The 23,479-nt window shown below is 39.8% G+C and overlaps 1 protein-coding gene across 3 annotated transcripts in view; it reads left to right on the top strand.

Annotated features, from left to right (window-relative positions):
- Positions 1–537: 537 nt before the first annotated feature.
- Positions 538–23,479, top strand: part of NEDD1 (NEDD1 gamma-tubulin ring complex targeting factor) — a 62,333-nt gene continuing 39,391 nt past the window's right edge. The window contains exons 1-5 of one of the 3 annotated variants that reach the window (XM_036761018.1): positions 538–754; positions 4,420–4,563; positions 7,480–7,574; positions 13,541–13,657; positions 15,558–15,698. In XM_036761018.1, the coding sequence (XP_036616913.1) occupies positions 4,428–4,563; positions 7,480–7,574; positions 13,541–13,657; positions 15,558–15,698 (489 nt within the window). In that variant the 5' untranslated portion in view covers positions 538–754; positions 4,420–4,427. The remainder of the gene's footprint in view (positions 755–4,419; positions 4,564–7,479; positions 7,575–13,540; positions 13,658–15,557; positions 15,699–23,479) is intronic. The other 2 variants (XM_036761017.1, XM_036761019.1) reach the window with 2 other exon arrangements.

Raw genomic sequence — 23,479 nt, 5'->3', positions numbered from 1 at the left:
GGGCATGGGAAGGTATAGTCTCTGAGATAGGAAAAAAGAGTTATGGAGCTGGAAGAAGCAGCCGAGGATGGACTCCGGATGGGAACGAAGGGGGCTGAAAGACTGAAAAATTAGAAGTTTGTTAGACGGGTTTTTTCCATTTTGTCTTGGTATCATCAGCGCAGTCCAGCGCCCGGCACACAGTAGGTCTTCAAATGACTGACTGATAAATTTGAATGACCGATTGGGGGAGGAGTACTTAAGGAGTTCCGTTTTAAATTCGCCAAGTTTAAGACACTCATGGGCCGTTCAGTCTTCTCATTACACAGATGGGGACACTAAGGCCCAGCTGGGACAGGTGACTCGCTTGGAGGTCACCCGGGGGAGGGGAGGGGTTCGAACCCGTGGCCTCGGAGTCTGCACCCGCCCCTCTTCTCACTCGACCACGGCGGACTCTCCGTAGCCGCACAGCAGCTGACCCACACGCTGCCGCCGCTAGTTACTGACGGAGAGCCCCGCGGCGCCTGTGACTGACCGACCGACCGACCGCCCTACTACGTCAGCGCGCGCGCACGCGCAGCCACGCCCCAGCTCCGCGGCGCGCACGCGCCAGCTCGGAACCGAGGCCGCGGGCTCGAGGGGGAGGCGGGACTTCCGATTTCCCCAAAGTTTTTAACCGGTTCGCGCGGGAGCCGGAAGTCGCGCTCTGGAGTGGGGGTCCCGGACCGCGGACTCCGTCGCCGGATTCCTAACTCTCACACCCGGCGACGGAAAGGTGAGGCTCAGGCAGCGGCCCCGGCACGGGGCCTCTCCCCAGTCCGAGCTGCTGAGGTTCCGGGGCGTCGGAGGTCCCGGCGGGGGGTCTAGGGGCGGTGCAACCTCGTTCCTGCCCAGCGCAGCCGCGTTCTCGTCCTCGTTCCTCTCCCTCTCTCCGCCCCCTTCCCCGACCCCCCACCGTGGATGGTTCTGTGGGGGAGGGGAGGGTTGCAACAGGCACTGAATGGAGCTTCTCGCGGGTGCCGCACAGCCCCCGAACCTTGTTCGAAGATGTTCAGCAGAAGCCCTGAATGCCGAGACTACCTGGGCCCGAAGTGCCCCGAGGGGCTGTGCCTGGTGTGGGCAAATAACCCCAGTATCGAGATAGAGAAGGGTGTAGAGTGGCCCCCAGAGGCCTGGGCGTCAGCACCGATCTAGAGCTGGGAGGGACCAGGTATTGAGCACCTACTGTGTGCAGGGCGTAGCACAGGGGGGCGAGAATAATCATAAGAACTAATATTTATGAAGCGCCAACTATGTGCCTGACACCGGGCCAAGCGAAGAGGATAATGATAATACCAAACATCATGTGTATAGCACCTACTGTGTGGCCTAAGCGTTGGAAATGATAGCTAGCATTTATTAACAGCCACCCTATGTGCCGGGCACTGGGCTAAGCCATGGAAATAATAATTATAGCTAGAATTTATTAATAGCCTACTATGTACCGGGCACTGGACTAAGCAAAGAGGATAATAATAGCTAAGGTTACATAGAGCACCTACTGCGTGCTGGGCACTGGGCTAAGTGAGGGAAATAATAATATAATAACTAGCATTTATTGATAGCCTACTATGTGCTGGGCACTGGTCTAAGTGGAAGATTATAATGATAATGGCTAATATTACATAAAACACCTACTATGTGCCAGGCACTGGGTTTAGTGATGGAAATAATGATAGCTAGCATTTATTAATAACCTACTATGTGCCAGGCACCAGCCTAAGAATAATGATAGATAACATTTAGAGATCATCTTTTATGTGCCAGGTGCTGTGCTGTGCTGGGCGCACAAGACAGCCCCTGTTCACGACAGAGCTCTGTCCAAACAAATGTGGACTGGATTAGCTGGAGATTATCCCCGAAGGAAGGTGCCAGCATTGAGGGCGATCAGGAAGGGCTTCTTGTAGAAGGTGGGAACTTGAAGGAGGCCAAGGAAGAGAAGAAGGGGGAGCATTCCAGGCCTGAGTCTTCCTCATTTAACAGATGAGGTCACTTAGGTCCATGGAAATTAAATGACTTGCCAAAATCATAGGTTCATAGATCTAGAGCTGGAATCGTCTAGTCCAATCCCCTCATTTTAGAAATTAGGGAACTCAGTCTCAGAGAGGTTAATGGACTCAGGCCTAAGGTCATACAGGGAGTAACTGTCCAAGGCTGGATTTGAACGCAGGTCTGACTCCTGGCCACCTAAACTCCCAGGAGTAAATGAACCTTTCTGGGCCTCAAGTTTCCTCATTTGTCAAATGAAAGGATTGTACTAGATGGTCTCTAAGGTCCCATACGACCTTAGATCTTGATCCTGTGATTTCATCTGTAGGGAGTTCCCAGAGTTATCTTTAAAGAGTTACTTGAAGGCACTAAAAGGTTGATTGGCTCATCCCTAGTCTCACAGCCAGTATGAAACAGAGGCAGGTCTTTCCATATCAGAGGCTGCCTGTTTATCACTGCTCAGCACTTCCTCTCTAGCAGATTGGATTTTGGCTATTTTCAGGGATAGATGTTTTCACAGGAAGTTCCTTTAGGACTGGCATGATTTTATTTTCATATTCCCTGGTGCCTACCACATAATGGGGCACTGGAGGCACCCTCATTAGCATTTGTTGAATTCAATCACAAGCCTTGCCTAGTTTGGTAAGTGAGCTTCAGAAATGGGGGACTGAAGAAAGCCTTTCCCACTTGGTAGAACTCGCCCAGGGCTTGTGCCCCATGGCAGCAACCTTCATATGACTCCCCGTCACATACTTTCATCTGCTGCCTCCCTGACTCTGCAGGGGTGGTTGGTCCCCAAGCCTCTACAGCTCTTGTATCACCTGCTACAGAAGTCCTTTCCAGCATCTTTCCCCTTCACCTTCCACCCCCCTCCCCATTTTTTCTCCCTCAAAATTACTTTGCATAACTTTGTTTTGTATTTATTAATGTTATATTTGTATTTCACCCAGTGATGTCTTAGTAAATGTTTAACAAACAGCTCCTCCTCTTCGTTGTACTTGTAACAACCTTTAAAGTTTAATCTCTATTACTAACAGTTTCACCATCACTTTCTTAAGTCCAGACAATTAACAAAACAATAAATCAAGCTTTTATTTGTAGTGTTTGCCAATTTCCAAGGTGCATATGTTCACAGTGAGAATTTAACAATGGCTAGCTGGCTACAGTCTACCACCGGTGTCATCTCTCCTCCAGTGGAAGGTAGCCCTCTAAGGGAAGGCTTTGTTTTTACCTTTGACTATATCTATTGGTATTTACAATTCCTTGCAAAGAGTGGACATTTGAGAAGTCTCAACTGAATCGCTGATTTAAAGAACTCAGAGTTTCTTCCAAACAGGAGGCATCAGACTAGGACTTCAGTGGAGATGACCCTCCAGTAGATGTTCAATTCAGTGATGCTTAATATGTATCAGGTACTGTGCTAAGTGCCAGGGTCCAACGCTTGAAGAGATGTGGTCCTTGTCTTCTGAGAGACCTAGGATCATGGGTTTCAGAGGTCTGCGAGACCTTAGCAATAGTCTAATCCAACATCTGTATTTTAGAGGTAAGAAGCAAATACAGAGAGCAGAAGTTGCCAAGATCACACGGATAGCAGAACCTTTACATTAGGCCATTGCCTGGGGAATGTGCACCAGAAGCCTGTGTTTGACTCAAAAATAGAAGTAGGGTGACTGCTAGGATTTTGGAGGTGATTCCTGCTTAGTTACAGGTTCAATTTGACTGTCATTTATGAAGGGCCTATTACGTACAAGGTACAAGGGAAGCAAAAGAAAATGTAAAAACAGTCCCTGCCTTCAGGAAGCTTCCACTGTGTGGGACTTGGCCTCTGAGGTCCATTCTTAGCATGTGAGCCTGTGAGTCCCAGGTCTGAGACATGTAGACATGAGGTGTGTGTGATTGAAAAATTAGTAAAGTTCTTTTGTATGAGTTAGTCACAGGCTGAGCTTTGGTACGTTGACTTCTGTGCCTTTATGTCCTCTCAGTGGCCTTGAGCTGGCAGTGTAGCGAAGGGGAGAGGGTGCTAGCCTGGAAGTCAGATGATGGTTTGGGCCCTAGATCCCATGATCTCCATGTGCTAGCTCTGTGCCTGACTAAGTCATAACTTTCGGACCCTCAGTTTCATCTTCCATAACATTAGCATATAATTCCTATTGCTATATCGGAGGGCTTTTTAAAGACTCAGGTGATGTATGGGATACTCTTCTGCAAATTGTGAAAACTCTAAGCAAATGTTACACGGTATGATAATGATGTTGGCTTCCTGGCATTCTGCTGTATTCCATATAGATGAGATTTTAGGATAAGTGGGGTCTGATTGTTATCGTGCTTTCATGGAGGGGAAACAGTCATTTGGTTCACATCAACTGCTTCATTTCAACATGCTTTTTATACATTGTTTCACATTTCTTGTAGGTGCAGTCATGCAAGAAAGCATCAGATTTGCCTCATCGGGGGACGATATTAAAATATGGGACTCGTCCTCTATGACTGTGATAGAACAGTTCAACCCCCATTCATCATCTCTTGGAATCAGCTCTTTGTGTTGGAGTAGCAATAGTATCCTTTTCTTCATAAGAGCATTGTTTTATATTTGAGAGTTTGGGGTTTTTTTGCAGAAATAATTCAAAATGTAGAGCCAGGTATTTGTTAAAACAATTCATCTATTCTGAGGGAATGGAGAGGTTGGAGGATAAATGAGGTCAACTTAGAGCATTAAGGATGGTTTAGCCTAGAGAAGGGATAGTTTAAAACAGGGTTTCTTAACCTTTTTTCATGTGTCATGATTCCCTTTAGCAAGTGAGGACCTCCTTGGAATAGTACTTGTTGCCTACATTCACAATTAAAGGAAATGTTTCTTTCATTTAGAAGTTAGTGAAAATAAAAATGTAATTTTTTCCCCATCTGAACCCCTGATTTAGAGGGAGAATAGGTATTTTTCTATATATTTTAAGGATCCTTGTGTCCAAGAGGGCTTAGTCTTACTCTGCTTGGTGACAACTAGGATCAATGGCTATAAGTTACATTGAGGTAGGTTTTAGTTTAAGTTAAAGAAGAACTTATTAACAGGTAGAACTGCCCCCTAAAGAAATTTGAAAAGCATATTGCAAAGGAGAATTATACTATCAGCAGGGAGTAGGACTAGATGATCTAAAGCCCCTTGAAACTGGGATTTTTCTTCTCTGGAAATTGGCAGCATTTTAAACAAAATAATGAAGGCACATGATAAAGCTTTGACCCTGGAAGAGGTGGAAGTTGCCTAATTGTTCCATCCTATTGATCTGTTTAGAACTTTTCCTTTCTTTTCTGTCTTGGCTGGAGATAAGTAACCTCATCTCTTAAAATGATACAAAGCACCAGCCTAAACTAGACTGTCAGGGTTCTAAATTCACATGATTTATCTCCTTTGTCTTAGGAATAATAATTAGAATCAGAATATGAGAGTGTTTATCAATAGAAGGGACCTTAAAGATCATTGATCAATCCTAATTTCTTCATTTTATTATATGAATTTTTATTGATAACTTTTGGAGTTTTTTAATCACCTTCACTTCTGAGTATATTTTTCTCTGTTGAGAGAGCTATCCTTTTAGTAATGAATTAAAAAAAAAAAAGAAGGAAAAAAAGCAAAACTAAATTAACACATCACCAAAGTTGTTAGCATATATGATGTTACATACCCATAGGCATCTACCACCGCAAAATAGAAAGGGAGAAGGGTATATATGTATATATATGTGTGTGTATTTGTACACATGCGTTTCATCCTTTTTTCTCCATGACTAAACTGGGTCATTTTAATTTTATAACATTCCGGTTTTGTTTTTTTTTTTTCCCTTTCCATTTATGCTGTTGCAGCCCTTTGTATTGTTTTTCTGGTTCTACTGACTTCACTGTGCATTAATTCATAGAAGTTTTCCCATGCATCACTGAAATTTTCTTGTTCATTGTTTCTTGTGGTACAATAACATTTCATTCTATCCACAAGTCACAGTTTGGCTTGTCATTCCCCAATATGTGAAATTTCATTTTACAGATGAGCAAAATGAGACCTAGAAAAGACTTAGCCAAAGGTAATGATAGAGTTGGGACCAGAAACACAGTTTGCTTCCTAATCCAGTGTTCTTTCTGCCACACCACGTTTACCATGGGTAAGGTAAAGGGGAGAGTGAAACTTGTAAATAAAGAATTTCATTCCCTCCTTTGCCCAATTATGGCAACAAGGATTTTGAAAATGCAGTTTTCCCTGGAGAAGCTAAAATTCAACAGTTGATTTTCCTAGAGCCAAATCCCAATACTAAAAGGTATTTATTTTTTAGAATGTCTAAGATATTTGGGGGAGCTTTATAAAGCCCTTTTTGTAACATTTTACCTTAATACCTTTGATCTTATGAAAATAACATGTAACTTCCTAAATCATAAATTTCCCCAGTCATCAGACACCATGTATCTTGTCTATGGTAGCCATTTCTTGTTTGTCAGGAAGAATACATTGTCTACAAATTCTGTGACATAGTTATCCTAAGCTTTAACATAGTTGTCTTTTAAATGCGGCTACAAGTAGTTGGTTTCTATTATAACTAACCTAGATTATTAAATGTTAAACTACACTAGGACTTTCTGAAGATACTATATATTAATGAAGTAGAATCTTAACTGTAATACTAGATTAATTTCATTCATTTTATGAGCCTTTTGAACTCTTTTTTTAAACTTCTGGTGAAGACTAGTATTTTTCATGACTTCAAGAATTCTAAGCATTAGTTATTAACTTGTTTAATTTTGTAAGAAACCCAGGTGACTAAAAAATAATCCCTACTACAGTGTTGCTACATCTGGTATCAAAAGATCTCCTGTATATAATAAATGCATTATTCTGTGAAGCTATTCTAGACTCTTGTTACCAGATAGGTTAGAAATTATTTTCCCTGTTAATTGGAGCATAAATTTGGAGTTGGAAGGGACTTTAGAGGTTCAAGCCTCTTGGTTTCTAGATGAAATGAGGGCTGGCTAAATGACTTAGAGTGGAGGAGGGCCTGTGTCCAGGCATAGGGGATAGCCAAAGAGAATGCCCAGAGCAGAGAGATGGAGGATCTTGTCCATGGGGCAGCCAGGAGGCCAGGGTCTGTCTTGAGCCCAAATTCATAGATGAGCTGTGTTGTTGATATCAGTTGCTACGGCCTTTGAGCTTACTGTGATATTTGAGAGAGAAAATTCGAAACACTCACTTGCCCCTTAGAGAAATACATTTATAAATGCTTTCAAGTTCTAGTAAAACCAGAGATGATAGTGCTTACTGAAACAACTTTAAAAAGCACCAGTTTACCAGTTCTTAATAGATTTCTTTTAACATTCTTCCAAATTTAATAAAATAGCTCTTTCAAGGTTTCGCTTCAGCTCTAAAACCACTTAGTTACAAATGAACTTTGAGTAGATTTTCATGTATTGTTCAGTGTTCCGTAACTGTTCATTTAGATAATTTTTTGGTGACTGCATCTGCTGGTGGTGATAAAATAGTCGTTTCCAGTTGCAAGTGTAAACCAGTTCCACTTTTAGAGTTGGCGGAAGGGGTAAGTATTCCTGACTTTTTTTTCCATTGGTCTTTACCTTGTTTTATTCCCTGATGGTATATGGCACCTGCACCTAATTGCAAAGATAGTTTGTCATTCATTAAGAACTCTAAGTTAAATACACAAATACACTACAATGTGTAATACCTCTTAGCAAAGAGAATATTCCATAATAACAAGCTTCCTTTTTAGCTTGCTACCAGAAAGAAGAATTACTGTAGAAGGTATGATGATGTATTCTGGGCTGTGCATTCTCTTTGTCTAACTGAGACACCTTCTTACTTCCTCCATCTGAGGAACACTGTGGCTCCCTGACCTTTTGTGCTGCTCAGTGACTGCTTTAGGAGGCTGAGTATGGTTGGGATGTGTCTAGTATCTTTCTGACTCCCAAATAATTGGAACAGTCCTAGTTCTGGAGATTCAGCCCGCCTTTTGGCCCTGATTCACCTCCAAGAAGCCTTACCTCAACTGGTATTACTTTTTCCATTGTTCCCAGCATCTTGATTGTAGTATGAGGAAGATTGGACCTGCCCTTTATGCTCAGCCCAGCCTTGTTAAAAAGAGCAGTAACAAAGGGATTTGTTAGTTGAGGTATCTTGTTTCTTCCTGATTTAGTTTGGATTATAGAATATACTTTTAAGATAATACTGCCTTGCTTAGTTTTATCGCTAGTGTCTTTAGAACATTGTTATATCTATTTTAAAGCCCTTGGAATTACCACAATCCCTAGCCAGTGGGATAAACAGCTTAAACAGTTCAGAAGAATAAGTGGCATTCTATCTCACAGAGTATAATTCAGCTTGGCTTAGAGGTCAGTCAGAATTTTTTCTGCTCTCCTTTGTGGTAAACATTAGGCTGGTTAGGCTGATAGGTAGAGAAAAAACTAATCCATGTTCTTGACCACCTGTGCCAGAAATCGATTGAAGATGGGAGAAATATCCCTTAAAAAAAGAGAGAGAACTAGAAGCAGAGGAGAGAGCTCAGCTGCTGGAAGGTATAAAATATATCATCACAGGTTTTGGGGGGCCACAGTCAATTAATATGCTCTATTATATGGTGTATCTCTGTACCATTGGAGCCGTTTCTGTACCATTGGTCCCGATTATTGGATCCCAGTAATTCATTCATCAAACATTAGTTAAGTGCCAACTAGAAGCAAATGTGGCTTGGAATCAGGAAGAGCTGAACTTGGAGTTAGAAAGACCTAAGTTTTACAACCTGCCTCTGATACATAAAAGCTTGGTGACCCTGGGCCAGTCACTTAACTTTGATGTCCTTCAGGCATTTCCATAGAGTCGAATACCATGTTATAAAGCACTTTACTCCCAAGGGTATTATCAAGCATGGAAGATAAGACTGGTATATAGAATGAAATGCCTGTGAGAGGTACAAATAAGCTACCATTAGTCCTATTAGTAGAAGGCTAGGTGGCAACAGTGGAGCACTGGCCTCCAGTCAGGAAGAACTGAGTTCAGACACTTAGTAGCTGTGTGACCCTGGGTAAATCACTTTACACCTGTGTGCCTTGGCTTCCTCTTCTGTGAAAAGGAGATCTTGATAGCACCTACCTCCCAGGGTTGTTTTAGGACTCAAATGAAGTAATAGCTGTAAAGTACTTGGCACACAGTAAAGGCTCTGTGAAAGGTAGCTGTTATTATTATTGATGTTATTGCTGTTGTGTTCCATTCTCTGTATTTCTTGACTCCTTCCTTCCCTCCCTCCCTCCTTTCTTTTTCTTTCTTTTCTTTTCTTTTCTTTTCTTTTCTTTTCTTTTCTTTTCTTTTCTTTTCTTTCTTTCTTTCTTTCTTTCTTTCTTTCTTTCTTTCTTCTTTCTTTCTTTCTTCTTTCTTTTTCTTTCTTTCTTTCTTTCTTTCTTCTTCCTTCCTTCCTTCCTTCCTTCTTCCTTCTCTTCCTTCCTTCCTTCCTTCCTTCCTTCTTTCTTTCTTTCTTTCTTTCTTTCTTTCTTTCTTTCTTTCTTTCTTTCTTTCTTTCTTTCTTTCTTTCTCTCTTTCTTCTCTTTCTTCTCTTTCTTTCTTCTCTTTCTTTCTGTTTCCCTTGACCGGCACCATACTTTAGACCCTTATGGCCACTTGACCAGGCTACTGTAGTAGCTTCCTAATTGGCTGCCTTGTTTCAGATGACCCTGGACTCCATCTATCCTAAACAGGTCATCTGTCTTCCTTTCTCAGTGAGCAATTGATTCCATTTCCAGTACCTAGAACAGCCTCCTGGATAAAGTTGAAGACACCCAGGCTGACTTTCAAAGCTTTTTATAATTTGGTTCCAATCTCTCTCAGACTACTTCTCTTTGTGGACTCTATTCCACCTAAATTGGACTACTTACCACATATTGGATGTTTTATGTCTTCCTGCCTCTCTACCCTTACTTCTTAGGAAAGGGCCTGGAATGCCCTTCTCCTACATCTTTTTTGAAATCAGACTTATTCTCCAAAGGCAACTTGAAGTACCACTTTCTCTATGAAGCCTTATTTGGTATACCACAGCTGATAATGATTTCCCCTCATTTGTGCCACAGCGCTGGGCCCTCTCATACACTTATATTCTCATTTATATCATGTTTGTTCACATAGGTGCAAGAGATACCTCATAGATTATAAATGGCTTGTGGGCAGGGTCTTTATATTTATCTTTGTAGCTTTTCTGTTGCCTAGCACAGTGCATAACATTGAGCAGGTGCCAGATAAATGTTGGAATGAGAATTCTGAGGCAGATTGTTCATTTATAGTTGGTTACTCTGCCTCATCCACATGGATAAATGTTTGAAAGAAAATTTTGAATCAACTAAAGTGCTGAACTTAAGCAAATATTCAAAGACATTATCTTTTAAAAGAGAAACTGATATTAGAAGTATTAAATATTTTTATATGTTCTATTAAATATACTTATTACGTGGACTTACTTAACCAGCTGCTTTATTTTTGCATCAAAAAATGCCCATTGCTTGAAAAATCTTGGGGATACAAGATCTCAATTCTTAAAAATCCATTAATTATGCTTCTTAGTCACATTAATGAAACCTCAACTCTTCTGTGTTCCTTAGGATAAGCCAACTTGTAAAGGTGGATCTTTCACTGTGCCTTACAGGTCAGTTAGAGATTTTTAAGACAACCAAAATCTAAAGCTGTGAGTCTTCCAAGAAATTCACCTTTTCCTGTTTTTTCCTTAAAGTTAAATTTCTAACTTATTATGTGGTGACTGTAGCTCTCCAAAAGGGAGAGAGATAGAGTCAGAGAGACAGAGTTGGGGGGAGGGAGGAAGGGAGAGAGAGAAATTGAGTTTAGTCATGGTACTAATCTTACTGTTGTTTAGAATGAAGTGATTTCTCTGAATAGTACTTGCAAATAAATGACAGTTAATAGGTATTCTGTGGCTCTAGAGGTTTATGAGTTCTATAACCAGTGACTATTTTGAACAGAAAACTAACACACCTTTCTAGTTAATGCCAGTCTGCTGGAATAATTTTAAGTGAAAAGAATGGCCTCTTGGAGGTTAAGCTGTCTGACTTCCGGAACACTTTATTGTAGATCTAACTTGCAGAGATCACAGAATCATGGCAAAGAAAAAAGCTTGATTTATGCTGTAAAGATCAAAGTCCTAATCATGGAAAGTTCGCTGACTGTATTTGTAAAGTAAAAGGAGAGCTTTTCTTGAGACCATCAGCCTACAAGAACACCTGTGATTAGTACAGTTTATGCTTATTCTAACATAGTTTGAGAATTTTACCAAATTCTTTAATGACCCATAGTTTCTTTACTGTGGATGTTTTTTCCACCCAGTGCTGCAACCCTTCCATACCTTAACAGACTTGTATCCAAGAATTACAGAAGCCACAAAGACCCATCTCTTTGTAAGCAACACTGTGAGCCTCTCTGATATTAAACCACGTGGGTCCTTGGGCAGCACCTGTCCCACTGGACTTCTACTCGGAGACCTTCCAGCGTAGTGGGATCTGTTTGTGTTCCTCTGGCACAACATTGGAGGGCCCAGGGCCATCCTTGTTGCATGGTGAGGAGTTGGACACGGGTCACAGTGGAAGAATAACAGTAATTAGTAGCTCATGTCTATAGAGCACTTTACAGTTCAGAAAGGGTTTTCTGTATAGTTCCTTTTTTGATCCTCAAATGGCCTTGGGAAGCATAGAGTACAAGCTAGGGTTGTTGTCCCCATTTTATGCTTGAGGTACCTGGGCCTTGGTTTTCTCAGTGACTTACTCCAGGTCATGTGGCAAGAATTGGAACTGGGATTAGAGCTCAGGTCTTGTGATTCCATGGCTTCTCGTCTTTCCACTGTGTCTCTTTGCTTCACATGATAAATAGGCTGATGAACTGAACAGGCTAATGACCCTGGTGACAAGTATTATTGGCAGAGACCTCTGATAAGACCTCAATAAGACCTCTGAGAGAATGGTTTGAGGCTACCTGGCCACATTTCCAGGTGGTCCCTTTGCTTACCACAATTACCTCCATTTTATGTGACTACAATCTCAGTTTGTCTGCTTTCCTTTATGCCTACTTTTTGGTCAGACGTCTATAGAATTCTGCTATTGCATCTAGTTTAGAAGATGTTGATCTGAGAATCCTTTAAATAACTTGATATTCAAGTAGCTCTCTGTATGGGCATGGTGCACTCTACAAGATGAACCTTTTGTGGTAAGCCCTTTCCTATCCAGTGAGGGAGTGATTTCAGTTAATCTTCAGGGCTTTTCTGATAGTCTAGAATGAATGGAATGTAGCTCTTAGGAAAATCTTCATAAGCCCATCAGTGTTTGATTGTTATAGTCAAAGGCAATTGAAAGTATGCTCATGGATATGTTGACATTTCCTAACCAGGCTTAAGAGCTTGTTGATTTCCTAAAACAAACAAAACAACTCAACTCTGTAAGGTACTCTCTGGTGTAGAAATGGATTGTATTCCATAGATTCACTAGTAAGTTGGTTGTTTGAAACTTAGACTGTATTTCCCTTTTTCCCATTGCAAATGATAGTGAGGTTCCTAGGATAGCTCATAAAAAAACCTTTTGAAGTAAGTGTCTATGAGTCTTGAGCCCTGAGGCCAGCAGTGGGAAAGCTGTGTAATTCCTGAAGTGTAGTAAGAGAACTCCTGCACAGGAGGACCTGACCTTGGCACCTCTGGTAGCAAGATGGAAGACGTGGGTGGGGGGGGGGGGATGGGGCTGGGTAGAAGTTGGTTAGGAGAAGGTTTCCATAAGTTGTCATAGAAGGACTCTTGTTGGGCAGAAAAGGAGTCTGTATTTATAAATAGATAACTAACTATAATAAGTTTAATAACTTGGATTAACAAAAATCATCTATTAACTAAAAAGAAGTTCCAATTTGCATAATATTGTAAGAGAAAGAAACCTTTCATGACAAGATTTTAAGAACATAGTATGTAGGTGTTGTAATTCAGTGGGAGCCTGTGCCTGGTTCCCTGACTTGGCTTATAGGTCATTGAAATGTCAGAATGACCTAAGAAAAGGCATAGCTGAAAATCTCTGAGGTCTGCTGGGTCATTAATATTTGATACATCATAATGCTCAGTTATCCATTGAAATTCTATTCTTGACACCATGTCAATTTGGCCTAAATGAAACACATGATGAGCTGTTGGGACTACCTGAATGGTCCCCACATGTGTGTTCATGCTATAAAGTAGAGCCAGGAAAATGGCCCGACAGACTCCAAGTGGTTGAGTAGAGAAGTCCTTCCTCAGAAGGACAGAGGTGATGGCTGTATATGTAGTATATGTTTGAAATCTGACTGCCAAAATCTTGAGCTGACATTCTTGGTGTACTGAAAAGATTCTCCCCCGACCCCAAAAAGAAAGGAGAACTTGAAATTGGATTACTCTACAAGGAATGCAGTTACTTAATTACATGTTAATTTTTTGTAATCTGAATTTGTGTGTCCACTATATTGAATTTTGGGTTTTTTTTTTTTTTTTAGCAAAAGCAGACATGTATAAACTTAAACTCTACATCTATGTATCTGGTAAGCGGAGGCCTTGATAGCACTGTTAATATTTGGGATTTGAAATCAAAGAGACTTCATCGATCTCTTAAGGTAAGAAACTATTTTTAAGTTAGTTTGCCAACAGAATTCTCAGAAAAATTGTGGGAGTTTTTTCCTATTTGCTATACTAAGCAAGTTTTACTTTCTAAGAATTTTTAACATTCAATCTAAAAGTAGTAAGATGCTTCAGATCTCATGAGACTCAGTAAAAAAAATGTATATTATTAAATCCTCTAGACACAAATGTCCTTTTCTCATAGTTTTTTTTTTTGTAAGTTATAAATTGTTGCATTTAAGTCTTTTTCTTTGTATGTCTGTTTTAACCCTACAATAGAAACTTCTTGTTTTGAGTAAAATGAACCATCTCATCATTTTTTATTTAAGTGTTTTTTGATGTTACCACCAAGTTAATGAAAAAGAAAAGAAAGAGCTCATGGATAAATGAGAGAGAATAGTAATGACAGTTGTTATTGGACCCTGCAAATCATCAGAATCAAGAATTTGACTCAAGTACTCTAAAATATTCCCTTGCTGCTGGGTTTTTGTTATTTGTTTTTACATTAAAGAAACAACACCTTGCAGTATATTTTTCTTTGTTTCTAGTTTCTAAAGTTGACTAAAATCTATGTGAATACCTATGGGTAAATTTTTATAGTGGTCATTTACCCTGGAAATGAGGTAGATGAAAACCTTACTGACCTTGATTTCATTGAGTCAGTTCAGTATAGTTAGAGAAATGAACATTGCAAAAAGATGAATGGTTTTCTCTCAGCTTTAATTATATCCTTCAAAATATCTGTAATACTAGAATTACCTTTGTAATTAGCAGCCTTTGGGGGAAGATGCCTGTTAGCTGAAATTGGAAGATCATCAACTTTTTACAGTATTAGATAAACATTAGATAAATGGAAAGTTAATAAGTTCTTCCTAGAATGGTGATACAGGTTTTCTTTAAATTGGAGGTGATAAAATAAAACTATATTTAGATATAGACATTTATTTGAAAGAGAATGGGAGAGCATTCCCTCAAATGAAAAGAAATTAGGATTATATTCTTAGTTCTATTACTTGTATGCCCAGTTTTTTAGGCAAGTCACATAACTGCTGTGCCGTAGTATTAACAGTTGAAATAAAGAATATACTTATGTCTTTCAAAAATAAAAGATGTTTGCATTGTACATTAAAAACAATTGAAATATTAAAACAATAGTCCCACCTCTTTTCCTTCCTCTCCCATCCCCTTGTAGTTATTGCCTGTTTGAAATAGCAGCTCTTCATTTGATTGAGAAAAGGAAGAATAGCACTGAGCCTTATAAGATGCTGAGAAAACCTTTCTGAGTTAGTTGCTGTAGATACATGAGGCCTAGCTTCATCTTCCTAGCTGCTAGGGCCTCTCTTTCCACCCCATTTACTTATCTGTGTACGTCTGCCTCAATGGAACATAAACTCCTTGAGGGAAGGGACTGTTTCATTTTCATCTTTGTATCTTCGGTGCCTGGCGCTGTGCCTGGCTTCTAGTACTTAAAAAATGTTTATTAATTAGTGTTACAGAAAAATAGAGTAATGGTGTTTATCTTTCATATTAGTGCTAATCTGACCATTACTAGCTAGTTACTAATTTGTTTTGTGTCATGAATGACCTCTGGTGTCAAATTACTCACATCTCTCTTTGTCTAGCCCTAACTTTTTCCTGAAGTGAAGGAAATGGATAATCTCCATGGTGTTATTAAACATTTCCCTTCTCCTAACCCCACCTCTCCCCACCCTCCCAACCAAAGAAAACTTATTGTTGTATAGATATTCTGCTAACCATTATATAATTTTTAGATAGAAGGACATGTTAAAGTGAAAACATTCTTAGATTGACCAAAAAAAAATGTAATGTAACAGTCTAAAGAATAGGCTGTTAAAACAAATTTTAGGCATCATATTTTAATTTATCTCTTTTCAGGATCATAAAAATGAAGTAACTTGTGTGACGTTTAATTGGAATGATTGCTACATTGCTTCTGGATCTATAAGTGGTGAAATTATTTTGCACAGCCTAACTACCAATTTATCCAGTACTCCCTTTGGTCATGGTAATGGCCAGGTATAGTATGGGCATGAATTAAATTTTTATTTCAATTTTGGATTATTGCTCTTTAAATGGTGAAGGCCAGCCAGAATTTGTTGGTTGAAATTGGTTTTTTGACTTGTTTTAAAACATTTTATATTGCTTTAAAAGTAGTAGTATTTGGTAATTTTCAAATAACTAATCCTACTGATAATCTGTATGAATATGTGAGGTTTTTTTATTCAGTCATTTTCCAGTTGTGTATGACTCTTTGTAGCTCCTTGGGCAGTTTTCTTGGCAAAAATACTGGGGTGGTTTGACTTTTCCTTCTGTGGCTCATTTTACAGATGAGGAACCTGTGCCAAACAGGGTTAAGTGACTTACCCAGAGTCACACACCTAGGAAGATGAACCTCCTGATTTCAGGCCCAGCACTCTATCCACTGAGAATCTAGCTGCCAAAAGATACAGTTATGATTGTTCTGTCTTGTCTGTTTGGGTATAAGCATATCAGTGCCCTGTGCATCAGCAGGTGGCATAGCTCTATAAATTCCGTCCCTCGATCCCAAGTTTTACGAAGGATTTCTGTTACAGTTCGAAAAACACTTGTTATACTTCATGTTCGGGGACAGGGAAAGGCAGGTCTTCATGTTTACTAACGTTTTAATACATTTTATTGGTAGATAATAAAGGGTTTTATTCTTCTGTTTGTTCACAGAAGAAAAAGTAACTTAACAAATGGCAAAACTTAACCAGGCTAATGTTGGAATGTCAAGGATATTTGTACATAAAGGAAAAGATTGTTTTAGTGCTAAACAGTTTTTTTCAATGTGGTTTTGTTTTTTCATTTGCTAGAAAAGCCAAAGCCTTAAAAAAGGGTTTTCTCTCAAGTTCTCTAGAAATTTGTTTACCTTTTACGATGTATGGTGGTTAAAATTCTTTGCCATATTCATAGAGTTGTATTAAAATGTTGTGGGTTTTTTTTTGTTGTTGTTTGTTTTGCATTTATTGCCTTGTATGGACAGTATGGCATATGATGTGCACTTAGGCCCAACAGCACCTCATATTATGGAGGATTCACACATCACAGAATCATAAAATGTTAGAAGTAAAAGTGACCTTAGAAGTCATCTAGTTAAACCCTCTTATTTTCCAGTGAAGAAACTGAGGCTAAGAGAAGATGAAAGACTGGCCCAAGGTCATGTAATTAGTGGTAGATAAGGTGGATTTTTCATCCCCAGGGACTATGCTTTGTAGTATAGAAGATTTGCACACAAAGTAGAATTTTTTTCCTCCAAGAAGTCCTCCTTACATAGTGCCTCAAGGTATGCAGATGGTTCTGGGGCTTGAAGGCGATAGGAGCCCCTGGAAATTCTAGGTGTAGGGAAGTATGAACTCCAAAACACAGGCTATCGATGGGGACAGAATGCTACTTTTTGGCTAGTGTGGAGAGGTGATAAGAATTGAAAGGTATGATGCCTTCAGACTGTGCACAGTCTTAGATTCCTCCTTTCCAGGGAAGGAAATTTGAACATTGATCATTAGATTGTGAGATGCTTGAGATGCGAGCAAGTATTGTCTTCTTTTCTCTCTGTATCCTCAGTGCTTAGCCCAATACTTTGCACATAATAAGTACTTAATAATTGTTTTTCATTCATTCATTAGTGGGCAAGAGGAAGAGAAGGTTTTGTTCGGAAGAGTGATGTGACCTGGTGTGGGTATAAAGAAAATAAGCCTGGTAGTGACGTGGCAGAAGAATCAGTGAGGGTCCAAGAGCTAACGTCATTCATTCAGTCTAATAGAGATTTAATTCAGTGCCTGCTTACTGTGGTACTGTGTACTAAGTACTAAGGATCCAGAGTCAAAAATGAAATAGTCCTTGTCCTAAAGAAGCTTAATTGTACCAAGGAAGGCACACAGGCGGTAAAATCAGGAGGGGCTGTTACATGTGTGTTTACAGGTATTTAAATGCAAGTTAACTTGAGGACAGAGCCACCACTAGCAATTGGGGAGATGGGGAGAGGCTTCACCTAGGAGGTGGTACCTGCAGTGAAAGGTGGGGGAGCCTGTGCAAAGGTGTCATGGCAACTTTTATTAAGTACCTACTATGTGCCAGGCACTGTGCTAAGTGTTGAGGATACAAACATGAAAAAGAATAATAGTCTGTGCTCTGAAGAAGCTTCAAATCTAATAGGAAAAGACCCCACCCAAAAGGAAGCTGAAGGGGTGGGCTGGAGAAGTCCTTCTTGGAGGTTTGTGGAGGAGCTCCTTAGCTCAGCCTTCCAGCCAGAGAGTGCTGATGAGGAGTCAGTGTGGAGGCTCTTGAGTCTCCCGGGATGACCATGTTCCTGGGATTGTGATGGAGAACTTTAAAGGAGTACAGCAGCCACAGGTGGGAGATGAAAGTACAGGAAGAAGCAAGAGAGCCATGTTGGCTGGCATGCAGAGTATGTTAGGAGAAGTGATATTCAATAAGTCTGGAAGAGGAAGTGAGGGCCAGGTTGTGAAAGGCCTTGAATGCCAAACTCAGGAGTTTCTGTCTTATTCTAGAGGTGGGAGGGAGCTACTGAAGAATTTTGAGCAGAGAAGTGACCTACTTCGATCTGTGTTTGAAGATTGAATTGGCAGCAGTGGGAAGGATGGAAGTATAGGAGGAGCACTTAGAAACCTCAGAAATGAGGTCCTAAAATAAGGGGGTTGGAATTGGGAGTGGAGAGGAAGGAACAGATGTGCGAGAGATCAGGCCAGTGTGATTGATGAGAGCTGGCAACTTAGCCAGTATGGGGAGAGTATCAGTTGTATATCTGAGGTAAGTATAGGAGGCCAGAAGAATGGTGGTGCTCTCGCAAGAGACAGGGAAGTTTGGAAAAGGGCTAGGTGTAGGGGGAAGAGGATGGATTCTGTTTTGAATTTGTTGGTTTGAGCTAGTGATTGGACATCTCCGTACAGCTGCCTAGTGGATGGTACCTGACTAGGGTTGAGGAGTCAGAGTGGAGCTGGATGTGTAAGTTTGGGACTCATTTGCCAAACGAATCCTTGATTGTTCCTGACATCCCTGAAGGGGAGAGCACCTGTAGAGGGGGAGGGTAAGAGTTCAAGAAGGAGGCTTGGGGAACACAGAGTAGGATGCTAATCCAGCAAAGGAGATGGGAAGGAATTGTCTGGCATATCTGCAGTGAACAAAGAGAGCAGTGTCTTGGAAGCTGTGGGGTAAAGAGTGTCCATAAGGAGGGAGCAAGTGGTTGTCAGAAGCTGTAGAGAGGTCATGGAGGATAAGGAGTGAGGAAAGATCATCTGTTTGAGAAATCAAGGAATTCTCGGTACACTTGGAGTGTGCCATTTCATGTGAATGGTGGGGTTTGAAGCCAGATTGCAAAGGATTGAGGCATGAGTGGGAGATGAGGTGAAGACAAGTATGAACTGCTTTTCCTAGGATTTTGGCGGTGAAAGGGAGGAGATAATATAAAATGATAGCATGAGGGATGGCGGGTTCAAATGAAGGTTTGCAATAATTGGAAGACTTGGTTATGTTAGTCAGCAGGAAGAAAGGAGCTAATAGCTGTGAGGCAGCTTGGTGAAGCAGTGGATAGAGTGCTGAGCTCAGGAAGCCAACCTCAATTACATGTTAGTTGTGTGACCTTGGGCAAGTCACTTAACCTCTGTTTGTCTCAGTTTTCTTCAGCTGTAAGATGGGAATAATAGTAATAGCACCTACCTTGTAGGGTTATTGTGAGAATCAAATGAGATAATATTTGTTAAGTGCTTAGCACAGTGCCTGGCACATCGTAGGCATTTAGTAAATGCGTATAGATAAGGAAAGATTGGAGATGAGAGACCATAATTGTGGGAGGATCCTAGAGGATGTAGCAGATGGGATCAAGGGTCCTGGTAGAGGCAAGGAACAAAGGCACTTGTTTCTGAGAGGTCGGAGCAGAGGAGAGCATGGGATATGCTGTAGAAGGTTTTCAGGTGTAGAGTGAGGGGGAAGATTTGATTCATTTAGAATGACCTTAATTTTCTTAGTAATGTAGGAGCTAAGGTCCTTTGCTAGGAAGACGGGGAGTTGGAGTAATGAAGGGGGGCCTTGAGGATAGAAGAGGAGGTTAGGAATAGCTGTTGAAGGGAGTATGAGAGGGAGAAGCAGTGAGGGCCAAGTCAAGATTAGGTATCACCAAATTATGGTGGACCCAGTCAGTACCTTCATGAGACTTTTTCTACCAGTATTCGAAGGAACTCAGGTAGGAGTAGAGAAGGCAGGTAGTTGGGAGTAATAGAAATTTAGGATTTGGCAGGATGTCAGGGGCAAATAGGATGAAGGTGCAGCAGATGAAAAGATAGGGTACGGTGTATGACTGAACTCAGTAACCATAGACTTGACTGGAAAGGGAGGAAGTTGAAGCCAAAGCCATGGTGTTGGACCGACAGAACAGGGCATTGGGGGACAAGAGCTCATTGTGAAGATAAAAATAGGCTCAGGAAAAACAAGGCAGAGGCCACAAAGGAAGGATAGACAGCAGGAGATGATCAGAGGGAATTCTCAGAATTCTGGGTCATGGAGTTAGCACATAGTATTGCCTGTGGTGAGAATTGAGATCTGACCATCCCTGTGGGTGGTGGAACGTGAAGATGGGAAGTAGGAGTGGAAAGCTCTTGGCTACATCACTGGGTGTGTCTACAGGCCCTAAAATGAGAGCAAAGGAAGACTGAGCTAGGTACTGACCCCCTTGAGGCATGATGAAGTGCATGCAGAGTCCATCTCTGATTAAAATATTCTGGCTAAAATACATACTCTCTTGAGTATTCCTGTTGAGGAAAAATAAAGCCGCTTTGTTTGCTGAATAATGAGATCATTGCATCTTAAAATAAACTTTTGGGATATCTTAAGAGAACATTTTTAAGAGTTTAATCTCAATTTTAGCTTTTAGAATTGGATAATTATTAACATAGATTCCCCTTTGTTCTTTTTTCTTAACAAATTAATAAATATTAACAAACATGAACATTTCAGTATGCAGAAAAGAGCAGAAAGATTATGTTATGTGCTATTTTAAAAGAATATATATTTTAAGACTCTGCTAATAACCAAACTGCCCCACTTACTTCTCTCAGCATATGAATTTCCTTGTGCTCTCATCTATCTATCTGTCTATCTTTATCTATCTATCTGTCTGTCTGTCTGTCTATCTAGCTGCATTTATATGCTTTTGTTTTATGGATTTTTTTCCTTTTCTTTGTTTTCTTTTTTTAAACATCACTAATTCACTCCTCCTTCACTCTCCTTGCCACTCTTCTCCTCAGCCCCTAGATAAAAGCCCTCTCCTAATTCCCACATTAGCGGGGTCTGAAAATGTGTCTTGTTTGATACCTCTAGTCCATCACATCCCTGATGAGAAGTGGGCATTGTGACTCATTATCAGCCTTCTGGAATCATGGTTGGTTATCTTGTTGATCGGAGTTCTGAAGTCTTCCATAGTTGTTTTCCTTTACGTTGTTGTTGTCACTGGATAGATGGGTCTTCTGGTTCTGCTCACTTTGCATTAGTTCATACAGCTCTTCCCCAGTTCCTCTGAATTCAATTCCCTTCATCATTTATTCACCACAGTAATATTCCCTTACATTTATATGCCATCATTTCTTTGGCCAGGCCCTAGTTGGTGAGCATCCACTTTAGTTCTTTGCTTCAAAAAGAACTGCTACAATTATTTTTGTACATGTGGGCCCTTCCTTTCCCTCCACCTTGGATCTTTTGGGTGTAGGTACTTAGTAGTGAAATAACTAGGTGAAAGGATACTCAGAATATGTGACTTTGACTATTCCAAAAGACTTTCTGAAATGATTGTATCAATTCACAACTCCTTCGGCAGTGCACCTATTCTCCCACAGGCCATCCAGCAGATGTCATTTTCCTTTTTTATCATCTTTGCCAATCTGATTAGTGTGAGGTGGAACCTCAGTGATGTTTTAATTTGTTTTTCTCTTTTTATTAGTGATTAGGAATATTTTTTCAGTTTTGATAGCTTGCATTTCTTCTTTTGAAAGTTGCCTATTCATATTTTTTATCTACTGGAGAATGGCTTTTGTTCTTAGATATTTGTGTCGGTTCCTTATATATCTTAGATATCAGACCTTTACCAGAGAAATTTTCCGTAGAGGTTTTTTTCCCCTGCTGATTACTTCTAATTCTAAGTGCCTTGTTTTTATTGGTACAAAGCTTTTCACTTTTATGTAATCAACATTTTCTATTATGTATTTTATGATCATCTGTATCTCGTTTGGTTATCTTCTTGTAAAGCTAAACTAGGAAATAATATTGGAAAACCTCATTTGGAAACTGGGTTATGGTTCTTGCTCCAATTATGTGTTTATTAAATATTATCTCAAATCTTAAAAATAAATATTAACACACTTTTTTATAGTTCTGCTTTGTTTGTGTTTATTACCTTCATTACTTCGATGGATCTGCGATCTCTCTCCATCAACAAATTGCAGTCCAGTCATGTCCCCTCATCTTGTGAGCTTCTTGCACTTGGCCTCCAGTCAGTCCTCTGTGGGGAGCTGGGGTCAAGAAGGGTGTGGTCTGCTCATTGTGTGTGTTCCTGACATGGTGAGAAAATGAAGCTAAGATTCCTAAGAAGGAAAAAATAAGCCTGAAATACCTACTTCTTGCAAAGTGAATCTTGAACATTTCTCCTTTCTTTTCTTCTTCTTTGTTCTCTTTCTATTCCTTAACCTGTTCTGTAAGTTTACAGTGATTATAAGTTTTAATATATGTGTGTGTGTGTGTGTGTGTGTGTGTGTGTGTGTATTAGATATACTCATATGTACACACGTGGATATATGTATAATTTATTCTTATGTATTAATAAATTTTTTTCTAAATGCCATTCCTTGTAATTTTAGGCTAACTTGCACATTTTATTATATTTCAAATTTAACTATAAGTTGATTAATGAAAAACCTGAATCTCTGTGGGAATTTAATAAAATGTTTCTGAGGTACTTATAAAACTAACTCACAAGTGATTTGGAATTGCTCTTAAATGCTATCCGAAAAGCTGTCAGTTTTCAGTACTGCCTTATTTTTTTGGCTATCTACCGTTATCTTTGGGTTTTCTTAGTGCAAAGAATGATCTCAATAACCACTTGGCTCTTCAAAAGCCATTTAGTGTATAATCATCTATAAGTGGTTCTTGTGTATATGACTCATGTGAGAGGTATGCATTTAATTGTTATTACCCCCATGTGCCATTTGCAATATAATCATGTAGATAGTAGAAGTGGACATGAGAAACCTGTACTTAACTAAGCGTTTAATAGATTCAGTGTCTTTCATGTAAGAGATACTGTGCTAACAGTTCTTCAGTTTTATTAGAGATACCAAAACTTTTTTCTTGTACAAAATGTATTGCCTGCTTGTTTAGAGCCTGTCTCATACTTGCTTAAGGCATATCAAATTGTTCTTTGTCAAAATGAGACAAATTTTTAGTTAAATTCCTAATTGGAAATCTTATTACAGTTAGCTTTTGAATACTTGACAGCTGATTATTTGGTGTCTGTATCATTGAGGAGTCTTCCTTTTCTTTTGATGTTTGTTCATTTGTATATTTATTAGAAAGTGAAGAAAAGGAAAAGACAGTTGTCAAGAATATAAGAGGAGCTTAAATTTAATATCCAGAATAATGTTTTAAGTTATTTTTAAAGTTTATGCTGTTCTTGCAGAATGAGGGATACCCCAAATTCAATATTGGTACTTAGGAAATCCTAAAAGATCTAGAGCAGGGATTCTTAACTTGGGGTGCATAAACTTAGTTTTTTTAAA

The sequence above is a fragment of the Trichosurus vulpecula genome, chromosome 5, assembly GCF_011100635.1.
Source record: "Trichosurus vulpecula isolate mTriVul1 chromosome 5, mTriVul1.pri, whole genome shotgun sequence".
NCBI classification, from domain to species: Eukaryota; Metazoa; Chordata; class Mammalia; order Diprotodontia; family Phalangeridae; genus Trichosurus; species Trichosurus vulpecula.
Note: the sequence above shows the minus strand (reverse complement) of the source record. Positions and strands in the feature narration are given on the sequence as shown.